The sequence below is a fragment of the Chlamydotis macqueenii genome, chromosome 20 (genome assembly GCF_036417535.1).
Source record: "Chlamydotis macqueenii isolate bChlMac1 chromosome 20, bChlMac1.mat, whole genome shotgun sequence".
Lineage (NCBI taxonomy): Eukaryota > Metazoa > Chordata > Aves > Otidiformes > Otididae > Chlamydotis > Chlamydotis macqueenii.
The window spans coordinates 2,233,389-2,250,105 of NC_141575.1; the positions used below are offsets into that span (position 1 = coordinate 2,233,389).

Genomic DNA, 16,717 nt, shown 5'->3' on the forward strand with positions numbered 1-16,717 from the left:
GCCCCGCACTGCTCGGCCTCGCGCTCGGCGGCCGCTGCCGCTCCTGGCCTTTGTCCACAGCCGGACACCCAGCAAAACAAAAGCGAATTTCCCGGCAGCTGAAGGTGCCATTTTTACGGCTTGGCTGAACAAGGAAGTATTTTTTGATCTCTTAAAAATCCCGAATATTATCTGACAGTTTATCTTGTTTCTCCGCATCCGTGTCTTTGCAGCAACGCCAGCTCATTTACATGTGTATTGCGCCTGCCTCCACGGGTGCTGAGGTCAATTGAAACTCAAGAAAAGAGGAGAAATTTATGCAAAACTGTTGATTGCATTTGTATGTAATGAAATCATCCAATATTCATCTGACTATAGACTCTAATCTGAAAGGAGAAGTGAAGGACATAAGAGTCACTGGAAAGCAATAATGAGCTTCTGTAGTGATTAAAAAAGCACTTGAGCTTTCTGAAAATCCAGCCAGAAATCGTGTCTAATCAACACGGAATATAGGAGGCTGAGATTACATTGATACATTTTGCAAAGCTCACTGCTGAAAATGTATGCGCGCTGTAAACTCTGACATGCCATCCATGCTCTGTTTTACACAAATCCGGGCGGCACACAATCAGCGCCCGGGCTCGTCCCTGGCACAAAGCAATCTCGGTGTCTCTGCTCGATGACTCACAAGGAGCGCAATCACATCTATTTTGAAGAGCAATGTTGCTTTTTAACTATGTCGAGAGCTTCCAGCTTCCTCCGAGTTTTTCCTTCCTTTTCCCTCTGCTCTACGTTTCCCGGCGGCCGCGGGGCTCAGTCCCGGAGGTGGTGGATGGCCAGCTCCCGCCCCAGTCCCTGCCCCAACCCCCTTGGTCCAGCTGCCCCGGTTCAGCGGCTCGGAGCAAACCGGAGCATCCAGCGGGTCTCTGGCAGGGGTGCGATGAGCGGGGATGTGCACGGGGGTACCATGTGTGCCAGGAGCGTGACCCCCTCAGGGACCACCGACCCACGGCAGCATGCAGCAGGTGGGAACCCAGTGGTGCCCCAAATCCACACTGCTGTTGGGAGAGGGGGTCCCAGTGAACGCAGCACAGTGCGGTGCGGAGAGCTCAGGGCACAGCTCGAGGGGGTCCAGCCGTGGCCCTCCCTCACCACTCCGCGCTGCGTGACCAAGCGGCATTGACCGCTGAGCCCAAATCAGTTGTCGGCCAAGGCAGCATCACCAACACCAGATCCACGTTACACCTAGCCCAACCATTTTCTGGCCCAGGGTCCCGTTCCCTCCTGGGTTATTCAGCGCAGCTGGAGCTCCTTCCCCACCCGCCAACAGCGTCAGCTGCAGCTCCTTATCAGCCCTGGGTGCAGTCCAGGCTGGAGCTGGGTGAGAGCTTCCTGCTGATGGAGGAAGCCTTTGTGGCAGGCAGGCCGTGCACCGCAGCTCCTGCTGTGAAGCAGCAGATCTGTGCAGCAAAAGGGAAAGCGGGGCCAGCCCGGAGCCACCCCGTGTGCCAGCTGGCCACGGTCACAGTCAGCACGGTGAGCGTCTGTCCTCTGTTCTGGGTGGGTCACAGTGGCCTGCGTTCTGGCCGTGGTGGGTGGGGGGCGGCCTCCTGGGCAGGCGTGCTGCTGTATGTGGTGGGCACTGCTGCGGTCTGGTGTGGCTGGAAGGTGCTGGGGCTGTGGCTTGTGCTTTTGTCCCCTTGTGCTGCGGGGCAGGGGAAGGGCAAGAGCGGGGCGGGCTGTGGCAGCGTGGCTCTGTGCTGCTTTGCTGGTACTGGGGTGAGGGCAGCACCCGTGGGTGCTGTGGCTGCTCCTGGCTGATGCAGAGTGGGGGGGTGTGAGGTGAAGATGCAGGCAAATGGACTCCCCAAACCCTCCTGTGCTGTGGGCCATCAGCTGTTGTTGCTCAGGGAGCAGTCTCTGCCTTTCTTCACATTTCAAAGCTATTTTTGCACCTGGTTTTGTCGCACCAACATGGCCAGCCCTGGACCTCCTCCCGCTGCCTCCCAAAGGCCCAGGGCGCGGCTGCTTTGGGGACAGGCAGCTCCATCCTGACCCTGGCATTGGTGTGATTTTACCATGAAGTTTTAATTCATGTGAGGTGGATGAGGAATAACAGAAAATACTTGAGAAATTCCTCAAACTCTTCAAGTCTAGGCTGTTGCTGGGATGCTGAGGCTGCGACAACAGCAAAAAAAGCCTAGTTGATAAATGTCAAAAGAAATCCAGTAATCAGCTGAAAGCAATTTACCGAGCCATGTAACCGCCCTGGGCTCGCCATTTTCCTTTATTCATTTATCATGGTAAGCGCTTTGGCCAAAATACACAAAAGCAGAGAAATTGTTGACATGTGGGGCCCTAGCAGAGCAAATCCTTCATCCTCCTCCCCCTCCCCACTGCGCACAAACTAACTTTTTGGGAGTTGTTTATTTAAGGACTGCAGAGCACTTGGTGCTCTTTGAACCCAAATGCCTTGGGAGCACGGCTGCGGTGCTGGCCACCACCTTCCCTCCTCTTTCCATCGCCCGAGGCTGCGGGGAGGCCATTTGGGAAATACCTGCTGGTGCTGAGGAGCTGAGCTGCATGATGTGCTCAGGACTCTGTTCTGTGTCCACCTCCTAAAATGAGGCACTGGTCGCTTGCACAGGTGTGCTGTAACTGGTCAGGGAGGGCAGGTGCTGGTTTTAGAAAGTTCCTGTGTTGCTTTTGATCTTCCTGGTCCTGGCTAACGCAGCCATGCATACACCAGGGAGTTCGAGCTCCCTGGTGCCTTCCCAGTGGCCAGGCTGCAGGTAACTACTGGCCACAGCAACAGGCAAATAAATGCTTCTTTTGGGACACATGAACTCAAGGGGACGCCCCAACCAGGAACTGGCGGTCCCAAGGCTGCTCCTCCACGCCCCATTTTGACTTTATTTTAAGCAAAAACAAATGCCAAGGTTCACAGCAAGACAGCACAGGTTTCTCTTGCATGTGGCCCTTGCTTCTGCCAGGCTGGAGGGGCTGGGATGCAAAGCAGCAGCGGCGCAAAGCGAGCAGGGCAATCCTTCCTCCTGTGCCTCAGCTTCCGGGTGTGAGCCCTTCCAGCAGCCTCCAGTCCTCCGTCCTGCTATTTTATTTTTAATCTTGGTTCACACCATTCTGTTGCCACCCGGCTGAAGAACAGTGAGGAGAGCTTCCCCCCCTCCCTCCAGTACAACCCCAGATTGGGAACCGGAGCAGCCAAAGCACAGAGCTGCTCTGGAGGCCTGGCAGAGCCATCCCTGCCCGCGGCCCGAGGACGCTGACTCCAGGCAGGGGTGGCCACTGGAGCGTGCGGCAGTCCGTCGTTGCTTGAGGGGGCGAGTGTGTCCATCAGGACGGGGCTTATCCCAGCAGCTCCTTGGTCTTCGCTGCCAGCAGCTTGTCCATCTCCGCTGCAGCGCTGTCTGCCATTTGCTGGATCTGCAGCAACAAAGCACAAGTCTGAGTCGCGTGCTAGGTGAGGCCAGAGTTTAAAGGGAAAGGAATGACTGGATCACCTCCTGAAACAAAGCCTGAAGTCCTAATAAAACCCAAAACAGTGCTGGGGCAATAACTGGCTCTTCCTGGGGGCTCCCACCAGCCCTCAGTGATTTTGTGCCGGTGTTGCACCTGCACAGTGAGAACAAGGCTCTGAAAGAGATGGACAATGCAGACTCTTGACTGAGCTTCACCAGTGACTTGGCCATGTCCTTATTTAACAAAGTGACTTTAGGGGAAGGCAGAGTTAGAGACCTGCTGGTGTCAGCACCAGAGAAGAGAGGGCTTACCTCGCTACCTCCTGCCACCTTTCCACTGTTAGAACAAGCTAGGTAATAGCAGCAGCACAGCCTTAGTACACACTAGGAATTCACACATCAAGTAACAGATCTGTTTATTTCTTGTAAAAATAAATTGTTAAAGTCCTGCCCTGGGATCAGATCTCCTGGTAACAAGGTATGGACACAGCAACAGCGTAAACAGGGCCAAAATGTGCGTGTGCTTATTTGAGTGAGGGCAGATAAAAGTTGGAGCACGCTGGGGGGAGGTTCATGCACCAGTTTTACAGGACTGATGAAGATGCGCTCGTTCCCAAGGTCCAAGGTAGATGACTATGACCTTTCCTCATGCCAAAAAAATTCGGGTACAAGCAAAAATCAGACTTGAGACACTGCCTCTATAAATGCAGAAAACCATCTGTCTGCTCTGGGAGAACAGCTTCCCAACAGGATTCAGTTACAATAGCATGGCCGTTTTTCCTGCTTGCACAAATGCTCTGTATACCAGTGTTTATTTTTGTGAGCACACAGAGAACTGTCCCGAAGCATTTGCAATGTATCTAACTTTAGCTGTTAATAAACAAACAGCTAAAAAGTAATGGCCTGCCTTCAGAGGCACCAATTCAGCAAAACACTTAGGCTTGTGCCTGAGTTTATGCCCAAGTAATTGACTTCAGTGACATCTACTCTTAGGGAATTAGGCATGTGCTTAAGTATTTTCCTGAATCGGAGCCAAAAACTCCTAACAGAGATAATCTTGCTAGCCTTTTCATTAATAACAAACTGGTGCAATCCTCATTAACACCAGCTGTTCTCCAATGGCCAGGCACTGTATAAATGGTGGTACAGCTATGGGTGTGGGTCGCTTTGCTCCTCAAGTTCAGCTGGCTTGTGCAACAATCCCTCGAAGTATGAAAGCTTTTGCAGAAGGTTTTTTGTTTTGGTTTGATTTTTTTTCTTTTCCCTGTGTCAGCTTGCAATGCTTCATGCCATAAATTTGGCTTTGAGATTGAAGTCTCAAAGAAAAAGCAAACACAAGAGCCATTGCTGACTCCAAAAATTCAGCCCAGGGCCACCCATTCTCCAGCTGGGTTGTCAGTGCTGGAGACTTGTTGGTAACAGCTGGGACATAAGCAGCACTGAGCTGTGGAACATCATGATATGCCAGGAGGAAAAAAATATTACCTGCTTTTCTAGCAGCCAGATGGTATCTTCAGACACTTTGCTCTTGAACTTCTTTACCTGGTTCACACTTTTGCTTCGCACCTTTCTCAGGGCCTCTTTGGACTTGTTGGTGGACTGCTTGGCAAGCTTGGCCAGGTTCTCCCTGTGCTCTCTGGTTACCCTAGCAGCGAGGGGAAAGAAAAAAAAAAAAAAAAACACCAAAAGGAAAAAGTGTCATGTGTAGCACAGCCAGATTCATTTTCTACAATGGACTCTGGGTAAACGCAGCGATCCTGTGGTGTGGTACCTCTCCGAACGGCCTAGACAACTGCCAAGCAGCACTGAGCTGCGCAGGGACACCCAAAAGCTGCCTGTGTTAAGACAGAGCTCACTCTGTGTGGAGGCCCTATGTTGCAAGGGCAAAGCGACTTAACAGCTCAGGGAGTGTTTTTATCCTGCTTTGGTCTGCCTGAGCGAATCAGCCACCTCTGCACAGCATGGCCAGGGCAGCACACCCCAGTGAAGCAAGTCTCGAGCCTACCACGGAAAGTTTCCAGCACAGCCCTAAGCTGAGGGACTTGGACCGAACCTTACTTGTTTTATAGTTGTCACTGCAGTGTCTGATAGTCACGTTGAAATGTTCAGACTTTCTTTTTTTTTTTTTTTTCTGCTGCCAAAGTATCTGCGGGAAGAAGGGCAAATCCAGATCCAGACCTGAGAGATGGAGCTGAAAAACATAATCCTGCAAATCCAGGAGGAAACCTCCATCCTCTCCTGAAACTCAGTATTGTCTCCCTGCAACTGAAGAGCTTGAGTTATGTATCTGGAAGGTACAGAGCTTATGTTTCACTCAGCCTTATTCCAGCTCATCACGACCAGGCTTTTCCACCAAGATGATGTATGACGCCTGTTTGACAAGAGGACGATGCTAGACATGGCTCAGTACAGCCACAATAACTCAGACCAGGAGGACTTCAGTTCCACCTACGTAGTGTCAGTTACTGCTGTGGTACCACAAGAAAATCCTCTACTTTCCATCCCAAACTAAAAACTGCAGGTGATGAGGGAGCCTGGCCATCTGAATAAGGCACAGGAATGGCTGATGCGTCACCTCAGCTCTGGTAACGCTCCAGCACCTACAGCTGATCACTGTCAACATCAACTGCTAGTGCTTAACAATAATATTTTAATTATTTTCATGGCTATTGAAGTTTCCAGACTGCCTTGAGAATGAAAAACCCTGGTGTGCTTACCGAGACTTGCTAGCAAGAGAGCGCCCGTCTGCTCGCAGAAGATATTGCAAAATAAACATTTCACAGGAGTATTTAGAAATTGGCTGTAACAGCCTGGGTCACCAAAACACTGAGGCCAAGACTCTTCCTGCAGAGCTCAGGAAACGTGGGGCGGGGGCTCCCAGGGCAGCGCGGGTGTGTGTTACGGGGAGGTTGCTGGGACACGATCGGACCCCCAGCCCTTCCCCAGCCTGTGCTCAGCCCAGCGAGTCGCACGCGCGCCGATGCCTTCCCTCGGCAGCCAGGTCGCTCGCAGCAGGCGTCTGCAGAGGTGCTGGCCTCTCGCCAGTTATCTCTACCCCACGGTGCAGGAGGGAATAGGCTTCCCAGAACCGATTAGTAATTACAGGAATTTGGGATAACTAGAAAAGCTGACAGACCTAGAGAGCAGCGACCCAGCCCCGGCACCCATGGTGCCCTCCTGCACGCTGTCCTCGTCCGCTCGGCACCCCCATCCCGCTCCCTGCTGTGGGGCAGCCGGAGGGAGATGGCCAGCGAATTTCACATGTGGCAACAGGCTTCTGGCCAGTGCAGGCTCGAGCCTGGACCAAACACCTAATTGGAAGTGAGGGGGTTACTCGTGGTTTCCTCTGCGATCCCAGCATCGATGCCTTTAGGGCTTCTCGTGTTCGATCTCCGCAGCCAGAGGTCCCGCGGCACATGCGAAACCAGCAACGCCGGCTCACAACCAGAGGTCTGGGGGAGGTCAAATTCTCAGGCAGCTTTTTGGGGGGGGTGGTGGGAAGTCAATCCCAGCTGCTAAACTTGGAGGAAGGAGCTGCAAATCTCTCCCATCTCCTGCTGGGTGGCAAGGCAAGCCGGTCCGCAGCAGGGCTGCCTCAGCTGTGGGAGACCCAGCTTGCTGTCAGATATTCGCCTCCCTGCTCCTGCTCCGCTTTTGCGAGCTGTGCTGAGGGTATCACTCGCCTGCTCGGGGCTGCCGAGCCTTTAAGGAAATGTTTTTGTTTATGCAGCGCTGCCAGATTTCCTATGCTTCTTGGCACGGGGTCACAGCTTTCATGCCTCCTTGTCTGTCTTTATTAACACCAATTTCTTTTTATCACTGTGCAGCGCCGTTGAGTTTCTCAGCGGGTTTTATGTTCCAGCCAGACTGTGTGTAAATTCTCAGCAATGCTACCAACAATGCCAGAAACGGAGCCTTTTTCAAGCAGATGCTGTTTCTGGTTAAGGAATCCATCAACACGAGCCAGGCCCATGGTTTCTAAGGACAGTTGTTTAATCCTGCCCCCAGATCTGGGACTTTTAAGCTGTTCTTAGATATGTTTTCTTTTCTGTCTAGTAACCATTGCCCCTAACCCTTCTTTAAAGCCAAAAAAGCATGAAGTGGACCTGCGTAAGGGGTGCCAGAAGTGGGGAATGAGGACAGTGTCCCTGCCTGTTGCCCTTTCCGCTCTCCCCTGCGGCTCAAGGAGCAGCAGGCTCAAATCCTGCCGTTGCTGCTGGCACGGTCCTGCCCTGCCGGGATCAGGACAGAGGCTGGTGACTGACACACCAGGGCATCCAGAAATGCACCTCGCCCCACGTGTAACATCTCCTCTTTTTCTGCTTCCCCCAGTGACCGGTGGTTTAAGCGCTGCACCCCTCGGATGCTCCTCTCCCCGCGTGTGGCACGATGCGGGCCACGTCTCATCTCCAACGCAAGACGCTTGTGCGGGTAAGAGTAATTTCTCTATCTCAAATGCTAGGAATTTCCTGTGAACGAGAGGGATCAGTTAAAGGAAAGCAGACTTAACGAAATACTCCGCACGCATAATTGTGGATTAACATAGGGTGCAACATACACTGCTCAATAAAAAGCAAGAAGCTGCTGCTGATGAGCGACTCGCAGCAACGCAGCTCAGGAACAGCTTTGTGTTTTTTCAAGTGAATTTTTTGAGTCCTTTCTCCCCATAGTAGGTATCTTTGCATATTTCTTAAAGGGCAAAGGAAAAAAAAAGCTCACAATGAGTCATTAAACTTCCAAATGAGTCATCTGGCTTTCAGTAAAGCATGTGTAAAAATATTACTGATTTACAAACAATATCCAGCGTAACACAATGGGTCCAAAAAAGATGAATCTAAAAATGAGGCAATACCATAAAAGACACAAGGTCAGGTCAAATTCGGCCAAGAGATCAACCAATACAAACGTTCCCATGGCTGGTTTTCTTTCTTTCTTTTTTTTTTTTTCTTTTTAAACCTTCAGAGAATACTTTTTATACAAATAAATATTGCCTATGCAGTGCTAGCAACACAAACAGGCGAATGCCTTAGGGAGCAGAGGGGATCCTAGCAGGCAGCAGAAGTAAACATAAACGAAACGGGTGTATTTTTTCTGTTAAAACTGCAATGCAAAAACTAAACTAGTAGAATAAATACTGAAAAGTAAATTCCATTTTAAAACGCTTGGTTGAAACTCACTGAAGCACAGCTGGACCTGCACAAGGCAAAATATGATGCTGGTGTGTCCAGCTGATAGGTCAGACTAAAAAGTGTTTTTAATAACAGGTAAGGACAACTTTTACTGCGCCTCCCCTCATGAAAGAACTGATTTCTGCAGAAACAATATTGTCTCTTCATTTTTGATTTGTTTGTTCATTTTGCACACCTGCCATAATTTTGGCAGTTTCACTACATCCGTCTGTCAAATATTCTTTCATAGACATCTTTAGAGCTGGGAAAGGGAAAAACTTTAAAAAAATTTTAAAAGTAATTCAGGGATATAAAACTAAAGAGAGGCCTCTAGCAGAATTTTATTATTTCCACCCCTCTTTGCTTTAGAAGGTTTTAAAAGGTTGAAATGATCTGCTTGTCTCTTTGAGAAGTGGATGAAACTCTTGAAGACTCGGCTGTGTTGCAAGAGAGCAGGTGAGCGAACGGGACAGGAGGTGCCGACACAGGCAGGGGCAGGGCACCTCTCCCAAGCTGAAAACCTCTCTAACTCGGGATGCTCTGGGCTGCCAGCCAGCCTGGGAGAAAGGGCAGGAGCAGCAACCCTTACACAGCAGAGGAGCAAGGGAGCACAGGAGGCAGATCTTCCCTGGGGAGAAGACCCGTTTTAGCTCTGCAGCACCGCAAAAGACAGTGACAGACCATATATATTTGTTTAAAAAACAACATTTTGTAAAAGATTGGGATTTGCAGTTTTGGAGTTTCCTCCCCAGCAATTCATATTCAAGGATGACCCAAGTGCCCATTAACAATCAAACCACTGTGCAGCAACCCGGGAGCCTCAGCAATTATGAAGATAATGGTGCCCTCCTCCTCTCCTGAGGAATGGGGGAAGGGCAGGGAGCACAGGGAAAAGAAAATCAGCAGATAGAATGATAATGTCATTCCCTCTCACTGATAGCGACGGAAAGCTGCAATTAGACTTCTCTGATCAAAATGCTACACAAAATTCCATAGGATTTTTAAAGCAGATCTAAAGCATGATAAATACTTGGTTCATCTTTACTGAGAAGCTACCTGCTTGTAAAACGCAGTGCATGTGCAAGGTGTTTGTGCGCACAGGCAGTGTACGGAGCCGCCGTTACCCTCTGTGGAAGTTGTCTGCAGCACCCCAGCAATTGTGTAACCCCAGGGCACGAGATCGTGTACGTCCACATCTGCCCAAGGCTCCATCGCTGCAGGGTCCAGGCACCCATGGGAACTCACGAGTTCTCCTTGCACCAAACCTGGGCGGCGCAGTGCTACTGCCCCGGTGGGGGCTGGGTCTGTGCGAGCAGAGCTGCTGGGAGGTCTTGCTCCACACAAGGTCCAGCCTGGTTCCAGGGAGCAAACACGCGTACGCAGTGGGGGAGCACTGTGTGCTCCCAGAAGGTACCTCCAGCTTCATCTGAAAGGAATCCCGCGCACAGGCAGAGACCCCAGCATGCTGCAGCCCAACGCACACTGCGCAGGGATCATCAGGATCGCTTCAAAAGCGCTCTCTTGATCCAAGCTGAGGCACTGATGCAGGGGCACCTCCTGCCCTGGCCAAGGCCTGGGAGACACCTGTGCTGTCTGTGCTGGGAAGCCATGCTCAGTCCTTGGCCAAGAGCAGCCTGCTTTTTTTTAATGGCCCCATACCAAAATTTCCATGCAGCCGTCAGTTACACAATGTCTACTGCACAAGAAGAGGGAGGGGATTTTTTTTGTTAAAGCTATAAATGTCCTCCCCCTTTCTTTCATTACTTCCTTTTAGTGTTCTCTGCAGCAAGATCCTATTCATCCCTAATGCTACTGGTTCACTACTGCGTTACTGCTGCTCTGTGCTGGTGTAACTCAAGGAATTTACAGCCGAGCAGCAAAGAATCAGCCCCTGAATTAAGGCAATGCAGCTTCTAAAGCCTTGGGGCTCTTGCAAAGTGCTGCAGCCAGCTAGGACCGACTTTCCTCTGCAGGGGGAAGATAAAGAACAGTAAGACCAGCCACCAGATGCCAAAATGTGGTGACTCGGAGCTCAGACACTTGGAAGAGGTTCCACCAGACACTTTTAGGAGCTCAGATGCTTTTCTGAACCTGAAATACAGCTATTTGGAAAGCAGCTGCAGCACGACATTATAGCAATTGTGCATGCTTACTCTCTGCAGGGCACTCACTGCAACCTATTGTGTTATCTTGCATGATGAACAACTCTGGCAGCCACCAATACTCACTTAGGAATTGGCACCCGAATTATTGTCCCATCCACTTCTGGGTTCAGGTTCATGCCGCACTCCCTTATAGCCTTCGTAGCTGCAGCTGTGCTCTGTAAAACAGATCAAAAGGTAAAGGGAATTAGGAAATAATCATTCCCATATGCCAGAACTCTGTCAATAGTTGGCAATCCATCTCCACAGAACATGGAAACATTTACTTCTGTTACCAGTAAGATCAGGAAGTTACATTGGTGCGGAGAGCTTTGATCAAACCGAATGGGAAACTACGGCCGTGCTCGGTATCGGGGTAGGGGGGCACGAAGAGGGGGAGAGGGGAAGGGAAGCAACAACAAAAGAAAACTGTTTTGCTTCTTTGAAGCTATTTGAATGGTTTGAGGCAACGCAGAGTGAAACCGCAATAAATTCCCAAGGCATAGCCTGACTGTGGCAAAGGAGATGAAAGATTCTGAGCACTTAAAAATTCCAGTTGAATGTTTCCCACTAGAAATCACACAGTGCCAATTTAGAAACGTTAACTAACTTAACCGCTTCAGCACTGCAGCCTAACCGCATTACAGCAGGGCAGTAGCAGTTGACTGAGAAGCAGTGCCTGTGCCCAACACTGTGTTTATTTTACAGCTTATTACTTAGGATTAACTTCTCAAAACTCCATCGCCGCTGGCTGACACTCGCTCTGCTTAAAAGGCGGAGTGCACAGGTTTGTCTGGCAACTGCAAAACGATTAAAAGGCTTCCTTCCCCCTCCCAGGGCACCGGTGCACCTTTAGACTGTCAGGCTTCACAGTTAAAGTTTTGCTGGGAGCTCCCGCAGCGCTCTGCTAGGTTGCTTCGCTCTTGACGCTGACAACAAGAAGACCGAGCGGGTCTGTATTCCTGCGGCACTCGCGTGGCATTTCCTACAAGGCGCGCTATTTCGGACGCTCTTTCCCATCGCTAGCTTTAGCTCCAGGCTGCTGCAGTAGACTGTATTTATGAAGTTCAGCTTTTGTCAACTCAGACACAAACTAGAGCACTGCCTATTAGTTTAGGTCTCCAATGTGTGACATCACCGAATGAAATGAATGCTCTGCCAGTGTTTTGTAAGACACCACTCTGTCCTCTAGAACACAACAAGGGCAGAGAAAATGTAACCAAGGTGATCTCAGCACGTTAGGAATGTAAACGTGTTATTCTACGGACAGTCCCTGCTCTGTAGGAAGGAAATGCTCAGTAAAAGCTGCGTTGTTTAACACATATTGGAGGAGACGAGGGAAGGGGAAAATACTGCAATATTGCCCCCATCCTCTTACAGCCCATGAAATAACTAGCCATGCTTAAAAAACATAGTCTTGTTTGGTTTTATAACTCTTGGGCAAACAGGATTTGCCCCTCCAAATCCTCTTCTATGATTATTTTCTTTCCAGACTCTTCTGGCACTTTTATTTGCTTTTTCAATGCCATGAAGCACTGACCATATGCTGTAAATAATGACATCAAGTAAATGTCTGAAATGGTCTTAAAGAATTCAATCCATACATGGAACAGTTATGGTATAAACCAACTGCACTGAGAGAAATAGTTCTAGCTCAAATGAAAAAATGGTCCTTTGGCTTAGAAAGCAAATGTAGGCAATGCTATATTGCGTGATATTTAACTTCTCACACGGCAACTTCTCAGCCTGAGCTCCTGCCTGGACACGGGCTCAGTCACAGAGTGACTTCCCCGGCCCTCTCATCTCGGGCGCTCTGAGGGACCTCAGTGCGCTCGCTGACGAGGGGCCTTCATTCTTCAAAGCCATTACACATGCTGGATACACTTTAAGAAACACTTAGGCACCAAGTGCCTTACACTGACCTCCTTTGAGACTTTGCTGACTTAATTAATTGGAGAAAGCCTTTGCAAAATAAATAGAGATAAGCTTTGGCAAACCTCCAGGCCTGGAGCGGGATGAACAGTGAACCTCACGCTCGTTACTGCTCCTATCCGCACGGGCTGCCCGGCTCTGTCGGCGTGAGTCTGCTGCAGGGGAGCACTACTGCTCGATCCCGAGGTAGGATTCAGATTTGCTGCCTCATCTAGGAGCAAGTCTAACCAAGGCTCCCACCGAAAATTACGGGAAGTCGGTTCTTCCGGAGGGCAGGTCAAGGCACCTAATTTGGGGTTCTGACCTGCAGGCGCTGCCAAGGGAGGAGCTCGCTAACCTCAGCAGAGCCCAAGTCAGGCCCTGCGACAGCACTTAGCACAGACCCAGCTTAGTCCTACCAGAGAGGCTTTGCAGAAGCTGACAGGCTACATCAGCAGCTTCTTCCTTGAGCTCTCAGGGGGTGTCACCAGCCCTGGTGGTAAGCAAGCAAGATTTAGAGGAGTTTGATGGTGTCCCCAGCACAAATAGAGACTATTCCAACCACATGGCTGGCTCTGTGCATGGCCATGTCTTCATAAGGAACCAAAATGACATAAATACAACGGGGCAGACGCAGCATTGCCTCCAGGTGGATCTGCCTCCGTGTGTAATTCAGGTGGACCAAAGGGACCGTGTGCTGAAGACTACCAGGTGCTGTAAAAGCCTGGAAAACGGGGAGGCCTGGCAGGACACAGTTTACCCAGGTATCCGGTCTGCGATGTGCTCTGTGCTGGTTTTCAACCAAGGTCTTACAAATACAGCTGACGGGAAAGCAGCCCCCAAAGCAAACCCCTCATACTGTGGCATTTATTGGTTATGACCCCAGAGCAATCGTGGCCCATCGGGCAGCACGTAACTCCCATCTGACCCTGTGCCGCCGCACGTGAGGTGCTCTGTGCGCCAGGCAGGGCTGGAGAGTCGCTCGTCCCGTGCGGTCAGCAGCAAAACACCGCTTCTGTTTTGTGTCAGCTGCTAAGCGACACACAGCCCAGACAGAGCTCTCACCCCTGCCAGCTTTGACTGATTTTGTCTAAATGTTTCTTTGCTCAGTATCAACCTGTTTGTTCCCGTGGCAATTATCTGCCCTCGCACTGCCTTCTGTAACGTGTCCTTACCTCTGGAAAACTGGCCATGTTCACTACAATGAGCTGCGGCGACTTCTGTGAGATCTGCCCCAGCTGGTTCAGCGGAAACTTCCCATCTTTTGTCACCACGATTATGTGATCAAGGGCCCCTCAAAAGAAGCAAACACAGAGAAGTTTCAGTACGATACAGCCGTTCACAGCAATGCTGAATTAAAACGCGTACACAGTGTCCCACTTCCCTTCTGATATGCAAAATATGGATGTTACAAAAGAAAAAAAAACATGTTTATTCAGACTTCAGGTGCTGTTTGTGTTCATGCAGCCCCTGTGGTATTTGCAAGCTAAACATTTCAATGCTACTCTAAAGCACAAAAACATGAAAACAAAACTCTTGTTTGCTTTTGTTACTAGAATAGGAAAACTAAGATTGTTGAGAATCAAAAGGAAATTGTTATTTTTTAATTCTTAGAACTTAAAGAATAACTTGTTATAAAAATCAAGACAACTATTGTCTTTAACTTAGCAGCGTTCTCTTAAACTTCTAATATTTTTTTCCAAGTCCCAAGAGGAAGTGTTGTACACTGCCTAATTTAAAGTATTCAGTTTCTCCCTGAGCTACTTTTAATCTGCTCTCTAGTTTCTGCTGCAAAATGTTAACAGGCCAAAAGGCACATGGGACAAGAGGTACTTTATCAGTGCGATTAAAAAAAAATACCTACGGTTCAAACAAACAGTTAAAGAGACAAAGCTACGCTTTCCAACTCCATTAAAGACTGAAGTGCCCCTGCCAGAGCTGGGGTGGTGAACTATTCACATTTGGTCATTGTTTAGTGTTAAATTTTATCCCTGAAACTTGATACTACGTACAAATATGCATGTTCAGAGCTTTATAGTAACTGTAGCTTAGTCAAATATATTCACATTTCTTCCTAGAACACAAATTTCACCAAGTGAACAAGGCTTGAAAAGGTCCCTAACCACAAAGATGCACAGCAAAAAGTAAGTATATGCCAGACACCGGCCCGATGGCAATTTCCAAAAGGCTGATTTAATGGCAATGGGATTTTTCCTGCCCTACTGCACCATTAGCTGACAACCTGCTTCTTCATCACATCTGCAAACCGTTCAGTTAGACGCTTTTGACATCTCCCACTTACAAAAGCTATTTCCAGGAAGCTATTAACAAAAATGGATTCTTCCTGGTCAAGCTCAGGGTGAAGAAAGCCTTTAGTTGGGGATGTCAAGGTTGTAGTAGTTGGGTGCCCAGAGAACAACTCAATAAAAAGAAAACCAATTTTGAAAAAATCAGAGTTCTCTGTTACTGGGACTGCTATCCTTATTTAAAGGCAACAGAGCACCATAGAAGACAGTTACCAACCTGGTGAGGTTCTAACACTGAGATTTCTGCTGAAATCTTCTTTCAGAGCGTCTACCACTGCCTGCATGTCTTCATTGGTCTCCTCCAAATTGATAATATCCTCAACTAGCGCAGCATTGATATTCACTTTGGCTTGAGTCTGCCCTTTGCCTTTAGCTGCAGATTACACAGAAAATTAATTTACTTTTCTGACAATGGTTAGCTGTCGCGTTAGAAAGTAGAAAGAAGACATTAAACCCACTGTTAGAGTCAGAATTGAGTCTAAGATAAACTGAAGTAACTGTATTTTTTTGAGCATGTAAGCCAAAATATATTTGTGGGTCACGCTGTGTGCACTGACTCCAGCCGGGACTGTGATGATCACTGCCTCCTGCGCCAGCGCAGCAGCAGCTCCACGCGGAGACTCTCCCGTGGGAAGGGCTGAGGATTCCTGTACGCTGCAACGCCGCCAGCTCCTCCAGAGCTCGGTGCTGCCTAAGTCAGATCAATACCGGTACACGAGATGAACTGAGGGGCTGCAAACACGAGGAGAAAGGCTGCGGCCGTTACCTTTTTTCGTAGCCAGCTGTCTGGTCAGCAGCAGCTGATGGACACACAGCCTGCAGCCGTCCAGGGGCAGGGCCGGGCAGCCTGCGGGAGCCTGCGGCTGCCCCCGCACCATTGCGAAGGAAGGACGGTAAAGCAGGGAAGGCAGATGACGGAAGCATCGCAGTGCCGTGGCCATCGTTTGCAGCCCTTCTCTAACTCACCTGGAAAAGAGAAAAGGCCGGTGGGCCGCTCAGCGTGCCAAAAAAAAAGACCGATTCAGGTCTGAGCCGTACCTATCGGTGCAAGGTGTCAGTTTGGCAGCGGGGCTGGGCGAGGGGCAGGGGACCAGTGGTTGGGCCCACGGAAGGGGCTTGGGGGCAGCCAGCCCGTACCGGCGCTACCGACGCGGCCTTCGCGCACCCGTCCAGAGGGGCCTGGGGCGCAAAAGCCGTGTCCGCTAAGTGGGAAGGGCCCGTCGCAGCACCTGGGGCGTGCACGTCGGCTGAGCGGAAACGGTAATTTCTGCCTCGCGAGGTCTGAGGCCCCAAACCCCCCAGGTTTCCCCCGATTTCCAGCGCCGCTCGGGGCTCTGAGCCGCCGCTGCACGGGGAGCACCCGTCCCCCCCACCCCGCACCCCCGACCCCGGCGGCGGGGACCCCGTCGGGTGCCCCCAGGCCCCGCCCCGCGTGCGCGCAGGCCCCGCCCACCGGGCTCTGCCCCCTCGCGGCGCCCCGCCCCCTTCACCTGGCCCCGCCCACGAGCCCCCGCCCCTCATCTGTCCCGGCCCCGCTCCCCTCAGGACGCGCCGGCCGGCCCTGCGCACCTCCCCGGTGCCCCGCGGGGGGCCGGGCTCCCGAGCCCGCCGGACCGAGCCCGGGGGCGGCGAAGGGGAGAGGGGAGGGCGGGGGGAGGGCCGGCCTCCGCCGCCTCCTCCTCCTCCTCGCTCACCGTCGCGCAGCCTCGCGCGTCCCAGCCAACGTCATCGCG

At 50.7% G+C, this 16,717-nt stretch overlaps 1 protein-coding gene across 2 annotated transcripts; it reads right to left on the reverse strand.

Moving 5' to 3' along the window:
* Nucleotides 1–2,248: 2,248 nt before the first annotated feature.
* MRRF (mitochondrial ribosome recycling factor) lies at nucleotides 2,249–16,715 on the reverse strand. Of its 2 annotated transcripts, none has more exons than XM_086763778.1 (7): nucleotides 16,679–16,715; nucleotides 15,751–15,950; nucleotides 15,202–15,357; nucleotides 13,854–13,972; nucleotides 10,855–10,946; nucleotides 4,944–5,103; nucleotides 2,249–3,423 (listed from the first exon to the last, which is right to left on the reverse strand). In XM_086763778.1, exons 2-7 carry the CDS (start codon nucleotides 15,923–15,925, stop codon nucleotides 3,346–3,348), a joined length of 780 nt encoding a protein of 259 aa, XP_086619904.1. In that variant the 5' UTR covers nucleotides 15,926–15,950; nucleotides 16,679–16,715; the 3' UTR covers nucleotides 2,249–3,345. The 2 variants fall into 2 exon arrangements, with proteins under 2 accessions (XP_086619904.1, XP_086619903.1); XM_086763777.1 differs by lacking the exon at nucleotides 16,679–16,715 and adding an exon at nucleotides 16,554–16,636.
* Nucleotides 16,716–16,717: the final 2 nt, after the last annotated feature.